General features: G+C 46.1%; 1 protein-coding gene across 4 annotated transcripts; it reads right to left on the bottom strand.

Annotated features, from left to right (window-relative positions):
• On the bottom strand, positions 1–26553 carry LOC118839939 (zinc finger protein OZF-like). Of its 4 annotated transcripts, none has more exons than XM_036747444.1 (7): positions 26484–26553; positions 21806–21923; positions 21170–21248; positions 20613–20768; positions 17056–17182; positions 15882–15977; positions 1–4083 (listed from the first exon to the last, which is right to left on the bottom strand). In XM_036747444.1, the coding sequence occupies exons 4-7, from the start codon at positions 20643–20645 to the stop codon at positions 2333–2335; spliced, it is 2007 nt and encodes a 668-aa protein (XP_036603339.1). In that variant the 5' UTR covers positions 20646–20768; positions 21170–21248; positions 21806–21923; positions 26484–26553; the 3' UTR covers positions 1–2332. The 4 variants fall into 4 exon arrangements, with proteins under 4 accessions (XP_036603339.1, XP_036603338.1, XP_036603340.1 ...); XM_036747443.1 differs by having other exon boundaries at positions 20613–20887; positions 26484–26547; XM_036747445.1 differs by lacking the exon at positions 26484–26553 and having other exon boundaries at positions 20613–20857; positions 21806–21841.
• Positions 26554–27563: the final 1010 nt, after the last annotated feature.

Here is a 27563-nt window from a genome sequence, read left to right as displayed (position 1 = left end):
GAGCTTACTGAACAAGAGGAAAAGGAAAGTGTGGAGCAGGAAATGCTCAGAGTAGTTAGAACTGAGGGAGAGAACAGACCTGTGCTAGTTGTGCTTTGAGTGTTTCTTGGTGGCAAGGCCCCAGCAGATAGCAGGAAGGGTTTTGCAATGGCTTGGCTCCCTGCTGTGATGTTGTGTTTTAGGTTCTTTTTTTAGTTAGTTTTTACATAACCCCATACAAGAATGTAAACAGTTTAACCTTTTAAAGTCCCTTATGATGTCTTACTCATGTTTACCTTTTCTTTGCTTCTCTTGAATTTTGTTTGAATGTCAAATTTCCTATTCAGCTCTAAACTCTTTAAGAGTGCTTAAAATTCTTCAGTTTTATTAAATATCTATTTTTCACCCATACAATTATACTGTTTTGCCGAATTGATCATTCTTAAATTTTAATCCTACCTCCTTTGCCTTCTGGAATAGCATATTCCAAATTCTCCAGTCCTTAAAAGTGGTGTCTGCTAAATCTTGGTGATCCTGATTGTGGCTGCATTGTATTTGAATTCTTTTTTTTCTGGCTACTTGCAGGACTTTCTTCTTGACCTACAAATTCTGGATTTTGTTTAAAATATTCCTGGGAGTTTTCATTTTGGGATTTCTTTCAGGAGGTCACCAGTGGGTTCTTTGAAATTTTATTTGGCCCTCTAGTTATAAGATATCAGAGCAGATTTCCTACATATTCTCTTGAGATATCATGTCTATGCTTTTTTGTTTTTTATCATGGCTTTTAGGTAGTACAATAATTCTTGACCTCTCCTTGATCTCTTTTCCAGGCCAGTGGTTTTTCCTACAAGATATTTCATGTTTTCTTCTTTTTAATTTTTATTTTGTACTACTGTTTCTAGATTATTCACGGAGTCATTACCTTCCACCTAACAAATTCTAATATCGAAGTGGTTATTTTCCTTAGTCGAGTTTTGAACCTCCTTTGCCACTTGGGAAATTCTGATTTTTAAGGATTTTCCCCCAGTATTTTTTATGCCTTTTACTAAGGTGTTTTTCTTCTATCATAATTTTCAAGCACTGCATTTTTCTCTTTATCCAAATTTTGTCTAACATTCTTATTGGAACTTTAAAATATTTTGCTTTTTGTTATTTCTTTGTTGAGCTCTTCCAGGAATTCTTATTGGGCTTTGTGTCCAATTTGGATTTTTCTTGGAGGTCTTGCTTGTAGTCACTGGGACCAATCTCTTCATTTTAGAAATGAGTACATTAGAGATGAGTAAATAAAGGTAAATAGAAGTTGTTCTTTGCCTAGAGCCACACAACAAGAGAGCATCTGAGGCAGGATTTGAACCCAAATCTCCCTGATTCTAAACTCAGTGCCCTATAATTACAACATACTGCCTTACTCCACACTGTTTTGAATAGCAATTTCAATTATAAAGAGACTAAATTGTTCATACCTTTTAGCCAAAGGTTCTACTATGAGACATATGACCCAAGGAATGATAAGAATAGCTAGCCCTTAAATAGTGATTTAATGCTTGCAAAGCAATTTAAAGACGTTATCAGATTTGATCCTCACATCAACACTGAGAGAAAGGTATTATTAGTATACACATCCTACAACAGATGGGGAAATCTGAGGCAGTAATAGGTTAAATGATTTGCCCATAGTCACACAGCTAGGAAGTGTCAGAGACTGAATTTGAACTGAGGTCTTTTGATTCTAGAGGCAGCACTCTCTCCATTGTGCCACATACTAAAGAAATCATTACATAAATAAATGTCTAATGGTTGCCAAAATATTTATACTAGAATTTTTTTGTGGCAATAAAAAACAGGAAACAGGTGAGTATTAATCAACTGAGGAATGGCTGACAGGGTTATGGGATATGAATGTTATGGAATACTATTGAGAACTGAAAAACAATAGTATTTCAGAGAGAAAAATCATTACATGTAAAGGGGTTTATGCACAGCATGAAATGTGGGATGTCTAAGAGTGTGCTGAAGCAAAAGGTCTCCAGCATAATTCCTCCAATGTATAGTCAAGTTCAAGCTCCTCTTCAAGGCTTTCCCACAGATCATTGCTTTTATGACCCTTCTTTCTAGTGTGAATGTTCTGATGTCTAGGCACCTCCATCTTCCATTAAAAGGCATGTGCCCATTCAGCTTATGCCTAAGGTTTAGCTCCACTATGAATCCTCTGATATAAAGTAAGATGATCTCTGACTAAAAGTTTTCCCACATTGAGTCCAAATTGACTTTGGGGCCAGAATGAATTTTCTGATGTCCAACAAGCTTTACATGCCATTTGAATGCTTTTCCTTTCATGACAGTAATAAGATTTCTATCGATTATGAATTCTTCTATGGGAAATAAGGGATGACAGCTGTCGGAAGCTTTTACCACACTGATTACATTCATGAGGTTTCTCTCCAGTGTGGATTCTTTGATGGATAACAAGTTTGGAGTTGACTCTGAAAGCCTTTCCACATTGATTACATTCATATGGTTTTTCTCCAGTGTGAATTCTCTGATGTTGAGTAAGAGAAGAACTGTATCTGAAAGTCTTTCCACACTGATTACATTCATAAGGTTTCTCTCCAGTGTGGATTCTCTGATGTTCAGCAAGACCAGAAAGGCAGGTGAAAGTCTTTCCACATTGATTACATCCATAAGGTTTCTCTCCACTGTGGATTCTCCGATGATTAGCAAGACTAACTCGGTGTCTGAAAGTCTTTCCACACTGACTACATTTATAAGGTTTTTCTCCAGTGTGGATTCTCTGATGTTCAACAAGACTGGGGCTCCTTCTGAAACTTTTTCCACATTGATTACATTCATAAGGTTTCTCTCCAGTGTGGATCCTCTGATGTTCAACAAGATTGGATGTGTTTGTGAAAGTTTTCCCACACTGATCACACTTGTAAGGTTTCTCTCCAGTGTGAATTCTCTTATGTTCAGCAAGACTAGAACTCTGTGTGAAAGTCTTTCCACATTGATTACATTCATAAGGTTTCTCCCCAGTGTGGATTCTCTGATGTTGATCAAGTTTAGACTTGCATCTGAAAGAGAATCCACACTGATTACATTTGTAAGGTTTCTCTCCAGTGTGGATTCTCTGATGTTCAGCAAGACCAGAACGATATCTGAAAGTCTTTCCACACTGATGACATTCATAAGGTTTCTCTCCATTATGGATTTTCTGATGTTTAGCAAGACTGGAGTTGTAGCTGTAAGTCTTTCCACACTGATTACATTTGTAAGGTTTCTCTCTAGTGTGAATTCTTTGATGTTCAGCAAGACTGGACCTCTGTCTGAAAGTCTTTCCACACTGATTACAAGGATAAGGTTTCTCTCCAGTATGGCTTCTCTGGTGTACAATACAAGAGGAGTTTTCACTGAAAATTTTACCACATTCATGACAGTCATGAGATTTCTTTCTAGTATGAATTCTCTGATGGGAAGTAAGTGATGAATGTTGCCTGAAGGCCTGTCCACAGTGCATACGTTTATGTAGCTTTTCACTAGTATGAAATTTTTGATGGTGAATAAGTGATAACCATTGCTTAAAGGATTTTCCACATTCACTACATCCATAATGTTTATTTCCACTTTGAATTTTCTGATGGTCAATGAGCTTTGAATTATGAGTGAAGGCCTTCTTACCTTCATTACATGTGTAAAGCATTTCTCTGCAATGACTTTTCTGATGTCTAATGAGCTCTGAATTCAAGCTGAAGGTCATCTCACATTCATTACATTGATGGGTTTGCACTTCTAGAGGCTTCCTATGAGACGCAACAAGCCCTACTTGTCCAGTAAAGCTTTCTGTATATTTATGACCTTGTGAACAACCATTCTCTAAGGTCTTTTTCTTACAGTGAATTAGGACTGAACTTTGTCTGAAATTCTTTCCAGGTTTATCAAATTCACAGTGATTCTTTTGTTTCTTCTTGATCTTGGTATTAGACTTACAGATATCTGTCAAATGGAAGCCACAGTGGCCATCACTCATGAATCTTGCCTGTTGTGATTCTTTCATGGAAATGCTCAGCTCTGAAGCAATCTTCCTGATTTCAAGCCTGGTCTCTCCATCTGAAGGAAACAAAGAAACATATTTATTTATTTATGGACACATATATGTATACATGAATATATCCCATTCCATCCATTGACACAAAGTAACAGATTTGTAATCTATTTCCCTAGGGAAACAGAAGAGTTTTCAAACTTAAATTGGCAGAATCAATCATTCGAAAATGGCACTAGAGAGGATTCTGAGAAGATAGTGGAGTGGGTCAGAAAATTCCAATCTCTCAAGATTTTCCCCCACAAAAGAGATGAACTTGCACCTCAGGGCAAAACAAGAGTACAGGAAGAACAGGGGTCCTCCAGGGACAATCAGGGAATATCTGAAGAAAAATCCCACAATGAGGTTTGATCCCTGTGAAGAGTAAACAACTCCAGGCTAGGTTATAAGTCCACTTAAACAATAAGTTGCAAGCTCCAGGGTAGCTGGGTCGGGAGGCTGCTTCAGCCTCAGCCACAGGAACTTTTGACCCCACAACAGTGAGGGGAGTTGGGCATCTGAGCCAGGAAAGACTGAGGGAACCACTGCTGACAAGGAATGCCAGACCCAGCTATGCTGCAGAGTCATGGCTAGGGGTGAGAAGGAACCAGCACATGCCTATGAGTGCAGAAGGGGTGGGGCAGGAATGCTGCTGGTTATGGCCAGTTACAGGAAGCTGGAGGTCTTGATTTTGGTTCCAGGCCAGGGGAAGAATTGAAGGGGGATCTGAGGCCAGAGACACCATCCCCCAGGTCCCAGGACTAGAGGTGGTTACGGAAACTAAGCTACAACAAATTTTTTAAAATGCACAGGCAAAGGAGAAAGAATCAAACCTTAGAGTTATTATGGGAATACACAAGCCAGGGGTTCATCTTCAGAGGAGGATACTGAAGTAAAGAAACCCTCTTCTCCCCCAAAGAGTAAAATCAAATGGTCACCTGCCCAAAAAGAATTAAGAGAAGAACTTTAAAAAAGACTTTGAAAATCAAATGAGAGACACTTAGGAAAAATTTAAAAAAAAATAAGAACAATCCAAGATAAACAAGAAGACTATGAAAAGAATATCAACCAAATAGAAAAGGAGATCCAGAATCTCAAGAAAATGACTCCTTGAAAATCAGAACTGGGCAAGAGGAAGCCAGCAAGTTACAAGAGATCAAGAAATAATAAAACAAAATATAAAGAATAAACAAATAGAAGAGAATATGAAACATTTCATAAGAAAAACACCTTACAGAGAACTAAGTCAAATTTATAAGAATACAAGCCATTCCCCAATTGATAAATCGTCAAAGGATATGAACAGGCAGTTTTCAGAAGAAGAAATTAAAGATATCTGTAATCATATGAAAAAATGCTCTAAATCACTATCGATTAGAGAAATGCAAATCAAAACAACTCTTAGGTACCACATCCCACCTGTCAGATTGGCTAACATAACAAAACAGGAAAATTATAAATGCTGGAGAAGATACGGGAAAACTGGAACACTAATGCATTGTTAGTGGAGTTGTAAACTGATCCAATCATTCTGGAGTGCAATTTGGAACTATGCCCAAAGGGCTATAAACATGTGCATACCCTTTGATCCAGCAATACCACTTCCAGGGTTGCATCCCAAAGAGATCATACAAATGGGAAAAGGACTCATATATACAAAAATATTTATAGTAGCTCTTTTTGTGGTGGTCAAGAATTGGAAATCAAGGGGATGCCCATCATTTGGAAAATGGCTGAACAAGTTGTGCTATATGAATGTAATGGAATACTATTGTGCTATAAGAAATGAACAAATGGACTTCAGAATAACCTGGAAAGACTTACATGAACTGATGCTAAGTGAGGGGAGCAGAACCAGGAGAACATTGTACACAATTACAGACATATTATATCTCTGATGGCTAACTTTGATAGACTTGGTTTCTCTCAGCAATGCAAGGTTCTAAGACAACTCCAAAAGCCTCATGTTTGAAAAAGTTATCCACATCCAGATAAAGAATTACAGTGTCTGAATACAGATTGAAGCAAAGTATTTGCTCTCTTTTTGTTTTGTTTTGTTTCATTTCTCCTTTCTTGTGGCTCATTCCATTGGTTACAATTCTTCTTTACAATACGACTAATGTGAAAATATGTTTTATGTGAAGGTATATGTAGAACCTACATCAGATTGCATGCAGTCTTAGGTGGGGAAGGGGGAAGAGAGGGAAGGGGAGAAAATCTGGAACTCAAAAACTTGTGGAACTGAATACTGTAAACTAAAAATAGATAAATTAATTTAAAAAGAAAAAGAAAAACAGCTGACCTGGAGAACAGATCAAGAAGAGAAAGCATAAGAATAATCGAACTACCTTAAAGCTATGATCAAAACAATAATATTGACACAATAATACAAGAAATAATTAAAGAAAATTGTCCTGAAGCAATAGAACAAGAGGGGAAAGTAAAAAAATAGAAAAAGTCCATAAATCAGCACCTGAAAGAGATCCTATGAGGAAAACCTGCAGGAATATTATAGCCAAATTCCAAACTCCCAGGTCAAGGAAAAATATTGACTAACAACAACAAAAAACATTTTTAAATGGTAGTTAGTGCCACAATTAGAATCACACAAGACCTAGCAGCGACAACTAACAGGCAACACTAAAAGACTGCAGGTCTAGGAACTCCACATATCAAAGAGCAAACTGGGCCTCCAGCCAAAAATATACCCTGCAAAGCTAAGCATAATTCTGAATGAAAAAAAAAAATGAACTTTCAGGACTTTATTAAAAAAAATTTAAAAACCTGAACTTAATAGAAGATTTGACATACAAGAACTGTTATGCCTTGCCCCCCACTCCAGTTTCTCCATCTTGCCCCAGCTCACCCCATTGTTTTTACTCCCATCTCCACGGACCCCACTGTTTGTGTTCCCTTCTTCACGGAAATCTAATTGTGTTCTTTCCCTTTAAATACTCTTTCTCTTCCTTTATTCGGGGCTGTTTGATTTGAGTAATTACTCTGAACAGTTGTGCACTTCAATAAATCCACATCTAAATTTATATCCGAGTCTCGCTTGCTTTTTTCGGCACAACATTTCTGGAGGCCCCAGCAAGATCTGGGGGTGGTCTGTGGCACCCCCCCACCCCAAGACCTGGGCCAGGTGGGGTCTCGTGGGGTCTCGTCCTCGGGTAGTGGGCGCCTCCTAGTCCCGACCTCTAAGGCCGGCTCTGGCCTCTGAAACATTAATAATTGGCTTTTAGGCCAGACGTTTCAGATCCCCTGGAGCTCAAGAGGGAGAAGAACTAACCCACCCCACCCCTCCCCCCGACCTGCCCTCTATTCAGACTTTTGTGGATCAAGAAAAAAAAAAACCCAAAACCTCTAGGGGAATCCATCTCTGAGACATTCCAGAGCCGCAGAGGGTAAGTTGAGTCAGGTTTCTGTTTTCTGGTGGGAATTCCCTTCTGGTTCTGGTGGAGATTCAGGGCCAAACGTGCCTTTAGCTGTCAGTAATGCTGGGAGACTGACCTAATTAGTCTGACAGGCCCACCTTCTGAAAAAAGTACCAATCTCCCAGGCAAGCTGGAGATGGTCCAGCCTCTGCCTGTTCTGGTTTCTGGTATCTGTCCTGGGGTGTCTTTCTGTTCTATGTTTTGTGTTTTTTTGTCTGTCCATTTGTGCCTGTATGTGTTTGTGTCCGTGAGTGAGGGGAGCCTGTCAGCTGCTGCAGCAGCAGCAGGCAGCAAACTCTACCCTTGCCCCTCCCTATCACACTGGCATTCCTGAGGAGGGAGCAGAGCAGGCTATGTATCCATAGTCTGGTTAAAGTTTAACACTGTAAGGAGAAATACCCATAAGTTAAAGTCAAGTTATGGGGGAGGGGGAGGAGATTGATTTATGTTGAAGACCTGAGAAAACAGGGTATGTGAGAACAGAAAGCCTGAGAAGTGTTAAGACCGAGTTCTCAGGGCTCTGGCATAACTTCTGCTCAAAAGGCAGAGTTATCTGAGCAGAATGCGCTCAGGAGAAAAACTTAAAGGTACATGGGAGAAGTTCCTCTGAACTTCTCTGCACTAAAAATTTCAAGATAAGGAAGGGTTAACTCTCTCTCTAAAGATCAAAAGGGAAACAGCTAGAGAGGTATTTTAACCCTTTTTCTGCCTACATAAAGGAGAAAGTTTTTGTGTAATGGGACGAACTAGTAAAGAAGTGAAAAGTGAAAATGTGTCATTCCTAATTTAATGCTTAAGATAAATTAGAGTTCATTTTACTGCTTGTCACTAAAGTTTATGGGAAAAGGAAAAGAGAGACTGTGATAAAAAGTGGAAGATTAGTAAATTAAAAATCTTGAGCAAATCTGAGAGTAAAATCTTGAGCAAGCAGCTTAGAGTAAAAGGCTTGATAGCCTGAGTTAAAAAACCCAATAGATGGAAGTTATAGAGAGATGGAAAAGGATTATGTCTACCCACCCTTTGGACTAGATCTGTGAGTAGATTCTATTAAATTTAATATGAATATTCATCATTATGTCACTTTAAACTGACCTGGTTATAGCAGGTGATTCCAAATTGTAATAGTATTCTTAATTGTAAAATTATTTAGTATATTGATTGGCAAAAACAAACGTTCAAGTTAAATAGAATTGCTTCATATGTGAATTTCCTCAGATGTGAAATTTATTTTAATGGTGATAGATAACATGAATGCGAAAATACAACCAGCCAGATTGGTAATTAATTAATTATGATTTTAAAGGTTTAAATACATGACATCTGTTTATTGTTGTATTTCTAAAATTAAGTTCATGTTGCTAGGTAACAACTGTTTGGTTCATCTGTGTTGTTAGACAAACAATTTCTCTAAGTGCTGTTAGATTGACAATTGGACTGTTAAAATAATGAATGGATTAGGAAACTGTTAAGTCATTTCATAGGACCATGTCTTTTAAAGAAGTTCAATTTAAGAAGTTCTAAACCTCCAGGTTTTGTAACAGCAGTACTGGGATCCCTATTTGTACAGTAAGTTGGGAAAAGCCTGGAAGTGGAAGTTTTTACTGAAAGAAAAGAGAACAGTGGAGTCAGAAACTAGCTGACCCCTGAACCTGGCTTTTAAAGTCAGTAGGACTAATTTTTAATAATTGGCTTTTAGGATATTCTTTTAAAAATTAAAATTTGATTGTTAGGTCCAGGTAAAAGCTTTAAAAAGAAAAGGTATTGTCATAAAATGTTATTATTGTCAAATTGTGATACCCTGTGAGTCAGCCTCCCTGGACCTAGCCCCAACCTCCCCTCCTGTTGCCCCACCTCCACCTGCCCTTCTTATGCTGAGTTCCTCCTTCATGAGCCGACTGAGTCAGCTTCTGCCAGCCCCCACCTGGACCGCCTTTTTTTTCCTGGTCCTTAGGGTTTTGGCCAAATCTAATCTTCCTGGCTTCTAGCCACAGCCTCTCCAGTTTCTATTCATCAGTATCCCATGTTTTCTGAAGCCCACAGCCCATAGCTCTTTGCTTTTCTCTCCTCCAGTGGTCCTCCCCCAGGACCCAAAACTACTTTTCTAGCCTCCAGATAGATTCGTTCTCTTTCCTCAGTAGCTCTCCATATTTCCCGCCTCAAGGAGGCTGGCATCCTTGTCCCATGCCGGTCCCCCTGGAACACCCCTCTGCTTCCTGTTAGAAAGCCTGGAACTTCTGACTTTCAGCCAGTGCCATCCTTACACCCTCCTCAGCCTCTTGCCACCCACCCACACTGTGTACACCATCTTGCACCTTAAGGATGCTTTCCTCTCCATTCCTTTGGCTCCTGCAAGTCAGCTCCTTTTCGCTTTTACCTGAGTCAACCTTTCTTCGGGCTTCTCTGGCCGGCTGACCTGAACTCAGGGTTTCAAAAATTCCCCCACCCTCTTTGATGAAGCCCTCCACCGGAATCTCTTGCCTTTCTGGGAATATAACCCTTCTCACTCTGTCATTCAGTATGTTAAAGATCTCTTGTTAGCTACATCCACTGAGAACGGTTGCTTTCAAGCTACTCACTCTCTCCTGTCTCTTTTAAATTCCCTCAGCTACCGCGCAGATTTGTTGCACCTCTGTTTCCTACCTTGGGCACTGCCTTGAGGCTGGAAATCTCTCTCTCTCTCTCCTAAGCTCGTATCCAGGCCGTCCTAAACATTCCTTTTCCTATGACCAAGAAGCAGGTCTGTGAACTGCTGGATCCTTGGGTTTGCTGACCTTGCCAAACCCCTTTACTCTTCTACTGCTGGGTCTGGCGCTCTAGTCTGGACCCCAGAGGAACAAAACTCCCTTGACTCCCTAAAAAAGGTCCCTCACCTCTTCCCCTGCATTTGCTCTCCCTAACATCACTAAGCCCTTTCATCTTTTTGTGGCAGATCAGCCACTGCCCTACCCTTTCTAAGTCTTCAGCCCTTAACCCTGCCACACTCCTTCCTGACTCTGACAATTTTTCTGTCTATTTACAAAGAACGGGGCCCCCTCACATCTTCCGGCAGGACAGTCGGAGGCAGGGGGGAGATCCTCGCCCTCCTGGACTCTATTTGGCTCCCCTCTCAAGTTCTGCCTGGGCCATCAACTTGGCGACTCCCCTGAAGCAATTGGCAACTGCACAGCTGAAGCCGCTGCCCAAGCAGCACACCTCTCAGAAGCTGCCCCCTTTCTTCTTGTTTCAGACCCCCTCCCCTCTGCCACCCCTCCTTCCTCCTATTCACCCCTGGATGATTCCTTCGCAGACAAAAGAAAAAAGGGGGGGGAAGAAGGAGTCCGGGTGGTGAGTTTTGGGAGACGGCCAAACTTTTGTTCCTGAGGTCTTGGGGAGGGACTGGGTGGAAGACTCCATCAGATTACAGCCCTGGGGGGGAGCTACTCAGGGACAGATATTACATCCCTCACCTAGACAACATCCTTACCAGCACAGTCACCAGATGCGGTCCTGCGCCCAAGTGAGTGTAAAACAGGCAGTGACAGCTCCACTGGGGGTGGGGCTGCCAGGGAAGCGCAACCAGAGAAACATTGGGAAATGGATTTTACTGAAGTCAAACCACCAGCAGCAGGTTTTAAATGTCCTTTGGTCTTTGCTGAAGAAAGAGACAGCCCCAGTGGTTATAAAGAAACTCTTGAATGAATTGATCCCCCAGTTCGGCCCCCCCCAAGCTCAGATAACGGCCCTAGCTTTCTTGCCAAAGTATCTTAAGGTGTGCCCACGGCCCCACAGCTCTGGTCAGGTTGAATGAGCAAACTGCACCCTTAAAGATCTATCTAAACTTGTCCTGGAAACCCAGGAGAACTGGGTCACTCTAATCCCTCTGACCCTGCTCTGCAGCCGATGCACCCCTAATAAACTAGGTTTGAACCCCCTCTGAAATTCTTTTTGGGCAGCCCCCTCCTATTAACGCTTCCCTCATTAAGTTCCTACAGGGTCTGCAACATACCCAGTCTCAGCTTCATAAATCTGTCCGGGAAGCCCTGCCTACTCCAACTTCTGACCACCTCCACCGCTTCCAGCCTGGGGACTCTGTCCTAATCCAAAAACATACAGCCTCTGGTCTCGAGTCTAAGTGGAAGGACCCTTACACTGTCATCCTCACCACCCCATCTGCATTCAAGGTTAACTCCATTCCTGTCTGGCTCCACCACAGCCATGTGCAAGCAGCTACATCTGCACAATGGAAGGCAGAGCCCCTCGACGACCCCCTAAAGCTAAGACTGTTCTGATGTCCTTCTTAATCTTTCTATTAAGCCCTTCCATGGTCCCTTGCAATCCCCATGCCCCAAAACTAAGCTCTACTTGGGTAATCACTACAGGGAACAAACATTCCTGGACTTTCCAAAGTCACGAAGACATACATCTCCCCCTCAATACCCTTTTTCCCAGCCAAGTCCGTTTGAGGCCCCACCAGCAGACGCAGGCTACCTGCTCTGTTCTACTTCAGGATGCTCAACCACATGTGCCTGCCCTTGTGTCACGGCCTACAACCTCCCCTCAACTGACCTTAGTGACTCCCTGTGTGTCCCACTGGGCAGCATCTGACAACCCTCGGACCCATTACTCTGTATCCGTATAATCAAGTCTGACCCCTGGCACCCCAAACTCGATCTTATTGTCCTAAACCCTTTGGACCCAGCCTGGAGAGGCCCAGTCTCTCAGGTACTGGGACTCATTATTATCCCTTGGGTGCCCATGGGGTTTCCGCATGTGGGAGAGACGGTGACCCTGACTGTGACCAAGAAGCCTTTACCAGGTCCCCATCCCATTGGCCCAATAGGGGACCTGGCCATCCCTGCCCCATTAGGGAACCTAGCCATCCCTGCCCCAACACCTGTTACTCAGGAACCCCATACCTATCAGGTTTCCTTGCTTGCCCTTTTATCGGCTGTTCATAAGACACTTAACAGCTCTACCCACATACTGGGCAAAAATTGTTGGATCTGTGTTAAGCCCCAGCCTCCTTACTATGTAGTGGTGACACCAAATGCCTCCATCACCCCTACCTCCAACATGGAGAACTGTGAGTGGAACCAACCACAGCTCACCCTTGGGGATGTGCAGGGAACAGGCTTTTGCCTTACATCATCTAACACCACTTTATCCAGTTCTCAGTATGGCTCCATTTGCAAACAAACTCAGGAGATTCAGGCCTCCAGCTCAGACTACTTCCCGGCCCCTCCAGGAGCCTGGTGGGTACATCACAATGGTCTTACCCAGTGTGTCTCTGCTACTGTGTTCCTCAGACACCAACAGCACCCAGAGGGCCCCCTGTGCATCTTGGTGGCCATAATTCCCCGGGGTTTCCCTCCTCCTGGGTGAGGAAGGCTGGCACTATTTTTCCCCCAAATGGCAACCAAGTTACCGTCAAAGGCGAGCAATACCACTCCTCATCCCCATCTTAGTGGGCCTGGGGCTTGTGGGCTCCGCCGGCACTGGAATGGCAGCCCTAGTCAAAGGGGATCTCAACTATTAGGCCTTAAGTGCACAGGTAAACACTGACCTCTCCCACATAGAGCGGTCCATCTCAGTCCTAGAAAAACAAGTGGATTTGTTGGTGGAGGTGGCCCTCCAGAACCACAGAGGCCTTGACCTTTTTCTCAAGCAGGGTGGCCTATGTGTGGCCCTGGGAGAGGCTTGTTGTTTCTACGCTAACAACTCTGGGGTGGTGCAGGAAAGCCTGAGGTTGGTACGCCAAAATATTGCCAATAGACAGAAGGAGCTGGAAAACTCTGAGAACTGGCACCAGTCCCTGTTTCATAGATCCCCTTGGCTCACTACCCTGGTGACGCCCCTGGCTGGCCCCCTCCTCCTCTTCATTATAGCTCTGGTTGTGGGCCCCTGCCTCATTAATCGTTTTCTGCAATTTGTTAAGTCCCACATAAACTCTGTTAAACTACTATTGATTAGGGATCTCCATTACTGATTTGCAAATTCCAGTCCCCCTGATTGTTGTGACAGATCCCCTGAGAATGTGTCCAAGAATTGACACTTTGAAAAGAAAGTGGGGAATGTTATGCCTTGCTCCCCTCTCCAGTTTCTCCATCTTGCCTTAGCTCCCCCCACTGTTTTTACTCCCATCTCCACGAACCCCACTGTTTGTGTCCCCATCTCCACGGATATTTAACTGTGTTCTTTCCCTTTAAATACTCTTTCTCTTCCTTTATTCGGGGCTGTTCGATTTGAGTAATTACTCCAAACAGTCACACGCTTCAATAAATCCACATCTAAATTTATATCTGGGTCTCGCTCGCTTTTTCCGGCACAACAGAACCAAGAGAAATATAAGGTACATACCAAAGACAAATTACAAGGGACTCAATAAGGACAGCCTGTTTAAATTTATGTATGTAAAACACATGTCTAAGATTGTTATTAGTAATTGGGTAGTTCATAAGAAAGACTGGGGTAGCCCTGAGTATGACATGACTTTAAAAAGTAAAACCATTTAGGAACAGCTAAAAAGAGTAATTATCTTATACAAATGATATGTGAGAGGAAGAACTGACACAGAGGAATTAGATGGGGGAGGAGCACTGGTAGTTATGGAAACCTACTCCCCCCAATTGTCCAGACTCCTAAAGGAGAGGTCACCCACTGCTCACCGTCTCTCACGCTCATAACATCACCCCGCCTCCTACTTCAACCTTTTGGAAAGTCCTATTTATGCCACCTTGGTAACATCTCTCACATACATTCCCCCCTTTTCTCCCAATACTGCCACCTTCTAGGTTCAGGCTCCAATTACCTCTGTTTGTTCTCACTCTCTCAAGTCTCTCCCTGGACCAGTCAATGTTCTACCCAGCTGTCAAATTCACCTTCCTAAAGCTCACATCTGACCACATCACTGCCTCCTCAATAAACTGCAGTGGCTCCCTAGCACCAGGATGACATGTAAAGTCTTCTGCTGGGCTCTTAGGGGCCTTCCTCACCTGCCCCTCTCCTCCCTTTCCAGTCTTCTTTCATCTCACTCCCCCTCCACATATAATATAATCCAGTACCAAAGGCCTCCTTTCTATGTCTTGAACAGGACAAACTATCCCCAGTCTCCATGGGCTTTCCCTGGCTGCCTCTCATGCCTGGAGTGCTCCCCCTGGCTTCTCTGAAGCCCCAGCTCAAGCCCACCCTCCACAATAAGGCTTTTCCAACCTTCCTTAATCTAAATGCCTTCCCTCCCTTGACCAGCTCCAAATTAACCTGTATATAGCATGTTTTACATGGTTCTGTCCTTGCTGTCTGTGAGCTCCTGTAATAGCAATTCAGATTTGAAGATCTTTCCCACCCATTAATAGCCCATGTGACCTGCTTACATCATAGGAAGCCTAATTCACAAGTGATGGGAGGAGCTTCCTGAGAGGAAGAGGAAATTGTGTCACAGGAAATACTGAGAGAGCAGTTATGACAGAACTGAAGGAAAGAGAGCTGACCTGCGATAGCTGTGCTGTAAGTTTTTGGGAAGGCCCCAGATGGGGGGTAGATGGTTTGGGGATGGAGAGGCTTCATGCTCTGGTATTGTGTATTGAATTCTTTGGTTTACTTCTTCTATCTTCTATGTGGAGAGTCTCATATATTTTGTGATGCAGAACCACATAGGCATTTTGACAATTATCATCTATATTACGATTACTGCCTTGCTGATTGTGTTGGTAACTAAAAATGGGCTCCTTAGCACTTAGTCAACAAGTGCCCTTGAATAGTTTGGCTTTTTCCCCTGAACTGAATGCTGTTTGTATGTTGGATTGGAGTAAGCTTGTTGGCCCCTTCACCTTGCTTCCTTTGCTTAAGCAGATTGAAAGAACCTGTGCTTTCCCCGCATACCTTACACTCCCGCAGAAGCTGGATGGTTAAAAACAGCTTCTGTTGGAGCCAGAGGCTGCTACAGCTACAGCTACAGCTGAAACTGAAGCAGGAGCTGCCAGTAGCAGAGCTGACCTACGTGAGGATTAAGGAGTGCTGAACAAGGACTTGAGGCCAGTGGGTAATCTTTTTACCATAGAGGGGAAGCATGTATATGATTTTGCTTTATACCATCACGCTTCTCTGCGGCCTCCTGGTTACTCTTGTGAGGCGGACTTATTGGGCCTGGAAGCTTTTGATCAAAATATCAAAATGGGGATGCTGGTTTGTGGGTTGGTTACTGTGGAGCCTAAATATAGGCTTTGATTCTTCTGCCTCCTACTTTGAGAATTACTTATACCCAGCAGTTCCGAACCTTTCAGACATATATATGATCCTCTTTGAAATTATAAATTCTGCCCTCCTAATACACCAAGTCTAGCACTCCATTCACTATGACTTGTAGCTACCCCTTCTGATGACAGCCCTCACACACCTGCTTTCCCCTCACTCACCTGAATAGGAGATTCTGGGGTCTTCTTGCTCCAGCGTCCATGGTGCTTCCCGTCGTGCAAAATGGGAGATCAAAACTTTTCTGGAAGCTGGAATTCCTGGGCATGGGAATAAGGAAGGGAAGAGGATAGAGAGACACTGGTAACTTAGCTCTCTTTAGGGAAAGGAGGCATGAAAGGAGGGTCACAGGAGGGTTCCCAGGATGCCTCAATAACTTTTTCTATGATATTTACTGTTGGGAGCTTTGGTGAGAGATGGAAAGGAGATCATGTGGAAGCTGATTTGGAAGCAGAAAATCCTATTTTCTCCACTTCCTTCATAGAAGGAGGGCTGAACCCACAGATTCCATTATCTAGAAGAAGCAGCTGGCAGTGCAGTGCTGAGAGACTGTCCTGAGTTCCAATATGGTCTCAATCACTTATTAGCTCAGTGCCCCAGGCAAATCACTTAACCTCTGCTTGCCTCAGTTTCCTCAACTCTGAAATGGAGATGATAATAGCATCTAAGTCACAGGCTTGTTATGACGATCAAATTAAAATCATTTTTGGCACAATGCTGGCACATAGTAGGTATACATAAATGCTTATGTTTCCTTCCTTTCTCTTCCCATCATTTGTGCTGGAATTCTGAGGATTTAGGAAAGAAACCCAAGGACACCTTTGCAATACCAGGCATCTGATGGTAAGGCCAGGAGCTGTGAGGCCCAAATTTATGTTTGTCAACAAGAAGAACCTTCCAAAGACCAGACCCAACCCAAAGGGGAAGAGGTTGCTTTGGGAGGAAGGGGCTTCCCTTCACTGCCCCTCTCCAAGGAAAAGCTGCCTCAGTAGAGATTAGGCAGACCTAATCCATGTTCAGGGAGAGGTCAGCCTAGGTACAACCTCTCACTTCACTTCCAAGTCTGAGATTCTTCAACACTGGCTTGATCTTTGACCTCAGGCTGCCTAGAACCAGTAACCTTCAGGGGCAAGAAAGGAAACCCTCAGCTCCCTATTACACACTGCTAAGATCTTTTACAGGAAACCAGGCAGCAGGAGGACCCTGTCTCTTGGACACAAGAGAGCTACACTTTGGCCTTTCAATCACTGATAAATGCTCCAAACCCTGAACACTAGGGAGACCAGGAAGGCAGTTCCTTTGATGGTCAATTCATAGCTCCAGGGGAAGTGTCCTTACCCAGGGACAGCAGGTTCTGGGCATTCTCCACCATGACCTCCTTGTACAGCTCTTTCTGAGAAGGGTCCAAGATGCCCCACTCCTCTGGGGTGAAGTCCACAGCCACATCCTGGAATGTCACCAACTCCTAAACCATCAAAAGCCACAGGACTTAGAGCCGAGAGACACTTTAGAATTGATCTAGTCCAACTTTCTGAGGGGCTGAAATGAAGTCTTGTCCAGATGAAAACATGAAAAGGATTCTTAAGAGAAATACTGATCACTTTCTGGAGTGAAGTGAGACTTTTGCCAGTCAAGTAGATGTAGTATTAATTAATTTTTTTTTTTTTTTACTGTTTTCTCTTTTAGCACTTATTTAATCAAGTGCCCTTAATGAGTCTGGCCTTTGTTTCTTTGATTAAATTAGGAGTCTTTGATGACCTCCTTGCCTCAAGGGAAAGCCTGGTTTGTATAGTTTGTCCCAGGTTTGTGACACTTTTAGGTCACATGGGTGGGTTGCATGTGTGACGCCCTTTGACCCTGAACAGAATATATAAACTCAAGAGGTTGGCATCTTCCCTGGGGCTCTCACTCATGGAGGAGTGTTCATGTGGAGACTCTGAGCAGCCATTGTTAAGAGCCCCTGGCTTGTAAACCCACGTTAATGCTTTCCCAGTAACTACGAATTGTGACTTCGTCTGTTTATATTGTGAATGTTTCTAATTTGTTTGTATTTGCCCTGAAGTTCAGGGTGCTGACTTTTCCTCCTTAACTAAGTGGATGATATTTGTATGTTGGATTGAAATAAGATTGTTAACCCCCAATGTCACTTTCCTTAGTAAAGCAGATCAAAAGAAGCTGTGCTGGCAGCATTCTTGTTGTTGGGCTTGTGTTGGTCTTTTACCCACACAGCAGCTGCTAGCCGGATTCTTGCTACAGGGGAAAAAAGCAATCAGTTGTTATATGGAGGCTTGAGGTCACTCCAGGTATGACGTGTCAGGGCCAAGACACCTCCTGCCTTTGCTTTATGACTGCTTTTATTTGTTAATGGCATATATTCATTCACTGTGATATTTAGCGATAAAGAAATTGATAACCAGGAAGGGAAAAGGAGGTTTTCTTCATTTATTATAAAGGTAATGTTTTATTAATCAGGGTTTGCATTTGAGCTAATTCATGACAAAGACATTGCCAGTTTCCTGATGAGAAATAAAGGGGTTATAGAGACCCCTAAAACTCTGGAATTTGGGAGAACAAGAGTCAAGAAAATGGATCACAGCGGACTGATGAACAACACACAGGACAGCTTGGCCAGATCTGGAAATACATTGATATTTGGGATAGCTCATCCATTTTTCCAACCTTTTAAATGTGGAAAACATGTCCGACAATGTCCTAGGCATCCATGGTCTTCCATCTCATTTTGTTCCATTTCCATTATGTAGTGACCTGACTCACCTTTAGAGAGTTTCTATTATTTTGGCTCCTTCTCTATCATGTGGATAAAATTCTTCTTACATTTTCATCATTTTGATATATTCTTTAAAAGAAGATTTGTACTTTATTTGGAATCCATATTTCAATTTAACTTCCTTTATATTATTTATCTGCTGAACAATTAGGGAATTTACAGGCCTTTTCCCACTTTTGGAGATTCCCAAGAAGTTGCGTATGTCTCCTTTTCACTGAAGTCACTTCAGTCCCTGCTTCACTTCACAGCATTTATTCACAGTGGGGGCTCTCACTGGAGGATGGCAGGCTTTTGCTGATTAACAACTGGGTCCCTAACTCACTCCCAACAGAAACATCCAAACTTCTTTTTCTCCTCTTCCCAAATCCTTCCTTCTCCACCCTCCCACACTCATCTTTTACCAATGTGGGGTGGGGACATGAACTTTCACTTAAGAAGAAAGCCCAGCTGGCCCATCTCATTTCTGACATGGCTACACCACTTTGGGACTTAATCAGACTGGCTTCCCCACAGGGCCCCAGTGTCTGGGACCTTCTCTCATCCCCTAGACTTTTCAGCTTCCTTTTGTATGTTGTCTCCCCCTACTAGATTATAAGCTCCTTGAGGGAAGGGACAGTCTTTCACTTTTTTTATTTCATTTCCCAGTCCTCAGCACTGGGCATAGCACACAGTAGGTGCTTAATAAATGGTGAATGCCTATCAACCACCCAACCACTCCCATTTCAGCCCTCCCTCCTTACTGTCCTTTCCCAACCAAAGCCATCCAAACTGACCTAGCTCTGCTCCCACCTGCCTTTCACACCTGTGAACTGTACCTTGCAACACCTCTCAAATGCACCCCCTTCTCTCTTCTGATACTGCAACCACCTGGGTACTGGCTCTCATGCGATCACCCTTGGACTGTTGCTATGGCCTGCTGCTGGTCAGCTGGCCTCAAGACTCTCCCAACTCCAATGCATCCCCCATTTGGTCAACAAAGGAATTTTTCTAAATCACAGGCCTGATCCTGTGACTCCTCTACCAATAACCTCCAATGGCTCCCTATCACCTCCAGTATCAAGTACAAATTCTCCTGCATTCTAATCCCACCATGACCTAGACATCACCTGGTATTCCACTCTTCTGAAAGCTTTATTTCCTGCCACCTCCAAAGTGACCCAATGACACTGACCTCCTTACCACTCCAGAAGAAGACACTCCATCTGTCAGTTCAGAGCATTTTCTCTGGCTGTCTGGAGTTAGGAAGAAAGGAGTCCAGATGCTGCCTCAGACACTAGGCCAGTGTAGAGCCTTCCCTCTCAGGATGCCCACCATCCACACTGCAGAGAGCTAGTTTGGACAAAGCTGCTGACATGTTGTCTCCCCCATTACATTGGGAGCTGCCTGAGGCCAGGGACTGGTTTTTCCTTCCTTTGTATCCACAGTATATTAGTACAGTGTCCCTGCCCTTTCTAAATGCCTGTGGACTTCACCTAAGAACAGGTACATGGAAAGGATTCAGAGAGACCAGGGAAGATGTGTGTGACTGAGGCAGGAGGACATGAGCAGCACCAGGAGGACAATCTCTGCTCTGCTGACAGCACTGCCAAGGACCAGGGCTGGGGGAGCCTCCAGGGCTCTGCTCCAGGCCTGGCTAGGCAGGACTCAGGGTCAAGGGCTTTCCTGAACCTTCAGTGGCTACAAGGGAGAACTTGGCCACAAGAAACAGAGGAGGGGGAAAAAGTTAAATGTTGGAGGGGGGCTGCTAGGCATATAGAAAGAGAGCAAAGATATGATGCCTAAAGAACAGAAAGTAAGGAGTGATGTGTCGTCCTTGTGAGTCAGAGAACACAAAGGCGAACAAATAGGGGAGGGTGGTGATTAGGAAGAAGGGACATTGGTGGAGGCGCTGTTAGTGCACTAGATGCCAAAGTGCTAATGAATCAGTTCAAAACCCAGAAGGAGAGAGCAGGGCAGTGTTGTTACTAACCTTTCCAAAATCCTGCCTGTTTTTGCACAGAAGCAATCCGTAGGTGAGGTATTACCAGCCTCACAGACAATCCTCTGGGTCTCTGGAAATGGCCTCTTTGGCTGATGTTGGTCAAGTCTGAGGACAGAGTGCACTCACCTGGGCTGGGGGTCTGCAGCTCCCAGGGGCCATTCCCTCTGGCTCCAGGCTCCCTGCCTGGGCCAGGCCTTGGTCCTCTGCAGGCTGAGCTGGGGAGGCTGAAGGATCCCAGGGGGGCAGAGGTCGTTCCTTTCTCTTCCTGGGCAGGAGGCTGGCCTACAGGGATTTACAGAGGGTGAGGTCCCACAGGAGTCCAGGTGAGGGATGCCAGGCAGGGGCTTTGGTGCCTTGGTCCTAGGTAGATCCTGTGGGCAAGGAGATAGGATACCTGGGTCCTGATGGGGAGGAAAAACATATTAGTCCTGTGTCCCTATGGGGTAGGCTGGAATGTGGGGCAAGTGTGACCCAATGGTAAAGCTGGGGATGAAACTCCAGGATGTTTGAAGATGGGATGGGGAGACTGACGTGACTGGGAGCCAGTCAGACAGCCTTGGGAAGGAGGAAGGCTCCTGGCAGCCCTGGAGGACATTCAGTATGAGGTTATCTGGGGAGGCTGAAACGCAAAGGGAAGGGCAGCCAGAAGCCAAGGGCTGCATAGCTTCCTGGCTCAGACCCACCTGGGAGCTGCAGGCACAGAGCTGGCTTCTGGTGGGAACAATGATCTCAGCTCCAAGGGAAGGCAGAGTGATTTCAGCTCTAAGGACAGAAGGCAAGCTGTTCTCAGATCCACTGGCTCCTGCTTCCAGCCAGCCCAATCTGGGGGGGGGGGGTCCTCCCAGTCCCAGAGCCCCTGCCCTGCCCTGCAGAGACCCCTGGAGCTTCCCTTTCTTCCAAAGGCTCCCAGAGCCAGGACCTCAGACCCTGCCTCCCTCTCCTCCCCAAGCCCTGCCCTCCATCACAGGGAATACCTTGGCCACTGCATTAACTCCTTTTCTCTCTCGACCCTTCCCAAGCCTCCAAGCTTCATCCAAGGGCTCAAATTCCACCCGGGCCTCCACCCACCCAGCTGGTCATCTGGCAGAGTCCCCTTGCAACAATCTCCCTCATTCCTTCCCCCTGCTCTGGGATTCAGATCCTCCTCCTTCTGAGCACAATGTTGTGGTCTTCTTCCAGCTCTCCCCCCTCCCACCAGCACTCATCTTCTTCCATACTAGGACACCCAGACCCTCCCTCCTGACTCTCCCAACCATTCCCCTCCCCCACCAGGCAGATGTCTCTGTCCTCCCTGCAGTCTGGACTCCAGTCTCACCCACCTCAGTTTAACCCTCTTGTTTCCACAATCCAGCTAGCAGCTTCTGTCAGGGTGTAAGCTCCACCCACAGCCAGCATCCAGAAAGCTGCCAACAGCACAGGTTCTTTTGATCTGCTTAACTAAGGAAATCAAGGTAAAGGGGTTGACGAGCTTACTTTAATTCAGCATACAAATATTCACTTAGTTCAGGGAAAAAATCCAGCACCCTGAACTTCAGAACAAAGTACAAACAAATCACAAATATCAACAGACAGACCCAATACAGATTCATAGTTACCAACATCTAGGTTCAGCCCGGGAGCTCAGAACAAGGGCTGGCCCAGAGTCACATGGATTGCCACCACTGCTGCGGGAATGAGCTCCAAAGAACAAACAGCCAACCCCTGGTTTTTATATCTTTTTCAGTGTCAGGGGTGAGTCACACATGCGACTCACCCACCTGACCTAGAATCGTCACAGAGGCAGACTTAAACCCACGGTGGTCTAAAAGCCTCTGCTCTCCGAGACATGTAAACTAGGCCCTCCCTGGAGTTAGCCCCACCTTGGGCCCCACCTTAGTTGCCAATCCACACCCACTAAGGTTTTACACCTAATAGGGGTTTGGGCCTGGGGCTTAGCACCTAGTAAGCCTCAATCAATTACTCAAAGACAACAAAAGCCAAACTATCCAAGAGCACTTGTTGAACTAAGTGCCAAGGAGCCCATTTTGCTTACCAACACACCTTTCCTCCAGCCTGGGCTCATTTGGACAGCCTTGGGGACCTTTCCTTCTATCATGTTATTCTTCCCTAAGGCACATTCTCTCCCTGGAAGACAAATGGATCCTCTGGAAGAGCTAGGGCCAGGAAGTCAGGACCCCTTGGTCCCAGGGCAGGTATTACAGATGCTTGTAAAATGAGCCCTTCTGTCTCTTCATATTATCAGACAGATTTCAAAGCAGGGGGGAAAACATGATTTAAAATTTATTCACAACTTAGTAAATCAATTTTATATGAAAAAGTTTTAACCCGATTTTGAGATTTTATAGAAAATTATTATAACATAAACAAATCCTATGTATACTAGGTAAAAAAAACAACACTTCACCAAAACTTCATCTCTGTATATTCATCGGACATTCAGGAAATCCAGTAGTTTGGTCTCCTTTTTAGCCTCGTGCTTTATTGCCTTCGGCCGCTAGGTGGCCCAGTGGAGCAGGGAGAGGAGTCCACTCTGAAATCAGGCCGCTACCTCCTAGCTGTGTGACCCTGGGCCAGTCATTAGACTTGTTGGCCTCAGTTCCTCACACGCCCCGATCTCACTGCTCTTGTCAAAGCACTGGCGCTGCGCTCAGCAGCTGGGAGCCGCGTCTGACTTAGTGGCACAGATACAGGACTGTCTGCCCTCTCCTTCAGACGAGGGACTGAGGCAACCAGCGTTAAATTATCTGCCCGGGTCACGGGGCTGGTGGAATCGGAGGCTGGATTTGAACTCAGGAAGATAAGTCTTCCTGACACCAACCTCTGCCCCCACTGTGCCACCTAGCTGCTCAAAGTGAAGTTGACTACACCATTAAAATTTAAAACTAAAATTTTTAGCTAAAGTTGTTACGGTAACAAACACTTATTAAACACCTACTGTGTGCCCAGGCTTGAGCTAAGGGGATACAAAGAAAGGCAAAAGACAGACGTGCCCACAGGGTGCTCACACCTAATGGAGGAGACAGCATACAAAGAACCATGGACAAGAGTTAATGTGGGGATAATCTCAGAGGCAAAGCACTCTGGGAATAAGGCCTGGCAAAGACAGAAGGTGGACCAGAGGAAGCCAGGAAGTTGGGATGAGAAGGGAGAGAATTTCAGGCATAAGGGACAGCCAGTGAGTGTCCAGTCAAGAGGTGGCCAGGAAGAGCAAGGATGCCAGAGCCCAAGATGGGAGGGCCAGGGAGGAAGTGGCCAGACTAGAAGGGGCTTTAGAAGCAAACAGAGGAGGCTGCTGAACTAGTCCCAGCTCGAGGTGATGGGGGCCTCAACCATGGCAGAGAGGAGAAGGGCAAGCTTTAATGGATGCTACGTGGGGAGAGCCTACAGGATGTGGCAACAGACTGGAGAGGAGGAGAGAGAAGCCCCCCAAGGCTTCAAGCTCCGGTGACCTGGAGGATGGTTGTAAAAGCAGTAAAAGGGAAGTCTGCCTGTCTCTTTTCGTTTGTTTCTTCTTTCTCGTGATTCATTCCATAGGTTATAATTCTTGTAACATGACTAATGTGACAATGTTTAATGTGAATATACATGCAGAGCCTATATCAGATTGCACACTATCTTGGGGAGGGGGGAGGAGACTCAAGAGCTGGTGGACCTGAATGCTATAAACTAAAAATAAATAAAATTTTTTAAAAAGACTAAAAGAGAAGTGTGGAAGGGAGGAGGGATTGGGGGCAGGGGCTAAGTTCAGCCTGGGATGTGGTGAGTTAAATGCGTGTGTGGACTGAGGGCTTCTTGTCCTTAGGTTTCAAAGAGGACCAATGACATCATGGGGGATGACTTGCAATGAACTGGATTTCAGTGGGGCAGAGTGGTGCCACGTCATCAGCTTCACTCTTACTTCCAGAATCACTGAAGTCCAGGGGCAGGACAAAAGTCAGGCCAACTGAACGTGGCCCAGGATGCAGCAGATGACCTTGGAGCCTTCGGTGCCCGACCAAGCGGCTGCCTCGACTCCCCGCAGAGCTGTTGTTCTCATCTTCCCCTTCCATCAGGGGGCATCTTCACACGCTTGGGGTAGACATCCCCGCCCCCCACCTCACTGGTGGGTTTGAGGCCTGGTTTAACTTGTCTACTGCAAGGGTTTACTGGGGTGTGGACCCTGCGCCTGCCACAGCTTCTTGGAGCCACAGGGGAGAGACCGATGACAGGTGGACCGCAAAGGCACAGCAGCCCTCCCATCAAGGGTGCTGGTCCTCCTGAACACCTCACACATCCCGGACTAAGGGCAGCAACAGGACGGAGGCACAGCAAATTCTGTATGGCCAACTCTCCCCCGGATGTAGGACGGGCCCCACATGGAATCCAAAAACAAATCACAGGAGCCACGGTTCCAGCCCACAGGGTCAGAGGAAGACGGGACAGGGTCTGGTGGAACACTCCAGCGGCCAGGTAAAGGCACAGACTGCACAGGCGGCCTTATTCTCCGCTACCCAGGTCAAGGACGCAAATCCAGGGCGGACTCTGGACGGGACTCAAACACACTGGGGGTATCCCTGGGTAAGAATCTGTAAGGAGCCCCAGTTCAGAAGCCAGCGACAGAGCAGGGACACACCTGCAGTTTCTGGCCCGGGGCAAAAATCCCAGACCAAAGGGGAGCCCGAAGTCCTGTCCCTCCCTGCTGCCTGACAGGGGCAGTTACTGAGACCCGAACATCAGGAACCGGCAGAGCTTGGAGGGGGGGGGGGGGCAGCAATCTGGCTCGCCGCGGGAGCAGTGAAAAACGGCAGGTCTGAAGCCTGGAATACAACAGCTCAATACGTCAGGAAACCATCAACAGGATGACCCCGGCCTCTCCCTTCACAAGGGCGGCCCGGCCAGCCCCCCCATCCGGTCCGAAATCAGGACAGAGGCTGGAAGAACGCGCAAACAAAAAAAGAGCCGTCATGGGGAGGGGGGCCACCGAGACCCAGACCCAGAAGGCGAGAAAGACTCCTTGACATCTACAAGCGAGGCCTCAAAGATAAATGAAGCCTGCGCACCGATCCAACGAGAATTTCTGAAAGAGATGAAGCAACAGTTAAAAAAAAGGGGGGGGGTTCTTTTTCTATAAATTAAGACTGTTAGAGAAGAAACTGAAAAGAAACGAGAGCTGTGGTGAAAAAAAGGAACTGCAAAGGCCCTGAACTGCTCAACACAAAAGATACAGAGCCTTACCCACGCAGCACCCCCTGAAAATGCGGACGGACCGAAAAGGCACGGGAAAAGTGAGGCCACAGGCTGGGGAGGAGGAAAGCGGAAGAAAAAGCGACGTGTCCCTAAGGAAACCGGCTCACGGGGAGCAACGCGGGAACCCGCAAGCCATGGCCGAGGGGGGCCCGGGCACCCCGCGTACCCCGCGTCCAGGAAGCTTCCGAGACAACGGCCCGGAGCCCGGAGATCAGGCCCGAGGGGCCAGCGCAGGCACGGAGAACCCTGCGGCCACGGCCACGGCCCGAGGGAAACCCCGGAACAGGCGCCCCAGTGCGGAGCTTCCGGGGGGATCTCGGGGGCCGCCGCGCAGAAATCGGGGGTCGGTCAAGGTTGTCAGCGGAGGGGGCCGAAGGGGATGAAAAAGCGAGAAATGAAACGGGTCCGAGGGGCGGCTGGAGGCCGGCATCGGGGCTGATGAGACGCCCCGGAAACGGTTTAGAAGAGACGGGGTCCGAGAAGGTCGGGGCACACGCGGGGTCGGCAGGGCACCAAGGCCCCGGATGGAGGGGGACCCGCGGCCTGGAGACCCTCTAGGTCCTCAAGTGCGGCCCTCTGATGGGCTCCGAACTTCGCCCGACAAAATGATCCCCTCAAAGCGCCGCACTCGAGGACCTGGAGGGCCATAGGGGGCCTCCGGACCGCGGGGTTCCCACCCCTGCCCTGGATTCACCCCAACCCCTCTGACACAACTACATTCGGCCTCTCCCACACACTCTCTGACACAAATACCTGCAGTGACACACTCACCCGCTGCCCCTCACGGCTCCCCCGCCCCCGCTCACTGCAGACAATCCACAGGCCTGGCCCAGCACCGCCCACAATCAAAGTGCGCATGCGTGCCCGGGCGCAGGCCCAGAAGCGACGGGAACTTCCGTGGGGCGGAGCCACTACCAAACTCTAGTTCCAGAAAGTCTGTTTCCGGTCACGACGAGCAGCCTTCTGGGAAATGTAGTCCGAGTGTGGACCAGCGCACGCGCAATGCGTCCCGCCCCCCCCCCCTTCTTGGCAGCTGGATGGGGCCAGGCCCACCCCAGATTCTAATACACTAAGTTCCATCAGCCTCAGTTTCCTCCTCTGTAATGCCGGCATAACAGTAGCCTCCATTTCATGGATTGGTTTTGAGGGGCAAAGGACCCAACAGGCTCCCATCGCCACCACCATGAGTGTGTATGTTCACACCATGATGAACCCTAATGAGGTCAAAGAAAAATGTTATGAAGACCTGGAGACTCTTATCATCAGTGTGCCAAAGGAGAAGTTTATAATTCTGGGTGATTTTATTGCAAGAGTAGGCACAGACTACCAGAAATGGTAAGAGAGTCCTTGGGAGGAATGGAGTCAGAAGCAGCATCAGCAACAGTCCCTTACTACTGAAGAAGTGTGCATCTCATGACCTTCTCGTCACCAACACTGTCTTCCATTTGCCTAAACACAGTAAAACTTCATGGAGGCACCCTCACAGCAAACACTGGCATTTAATAGACTGTGTCATTGTAAGGAGAAGAGACAGACTGGATGTGGTGTGGAGTACTAGACTGCTCACAGGATTATCCTCTCCAAGCAAAATATTTGCATTCAACAAAAGCAGCAGCCCCAAGGCAAAATGACTACCAGATTAGAGCACTTCTCTGAGAAGGAATAATTCATTGCTAACTTGGAGGGAAAGCTGAGTCAACACACAGTTGGCAACAGTGCAGCAGAAAAGGAGTGGGCAGCTTTGAGAAATTTGGTGTAGAGCACTGCATTTATTCATCTGGGCCAGAACACTCACAAACATCAAGATTGGTTTGACAAAAATGATGGGAAAATTCAGAAGCTCCTGGATGA

This window comes from Trichosurus vulpecula, chromosome 2 (assembly GCF_011100635.1).
Source record: "Trichosurus vulpecula isolate mTriVul1 chromosome 2, mTriVul1.pri, whole genome shotgun sequence".
NCBI classification, from domain to species: Eukaryota; Metazoa; Chordata; class Mammalia; order Diprotodontia; family Phalangeridae; genus Trichosurus; species Trichosurus vulpecula.
Note: the sequence above shows the minus strand (reverse complement) of the source record. Positions and strands in the feature narration are given on the sequence as shown.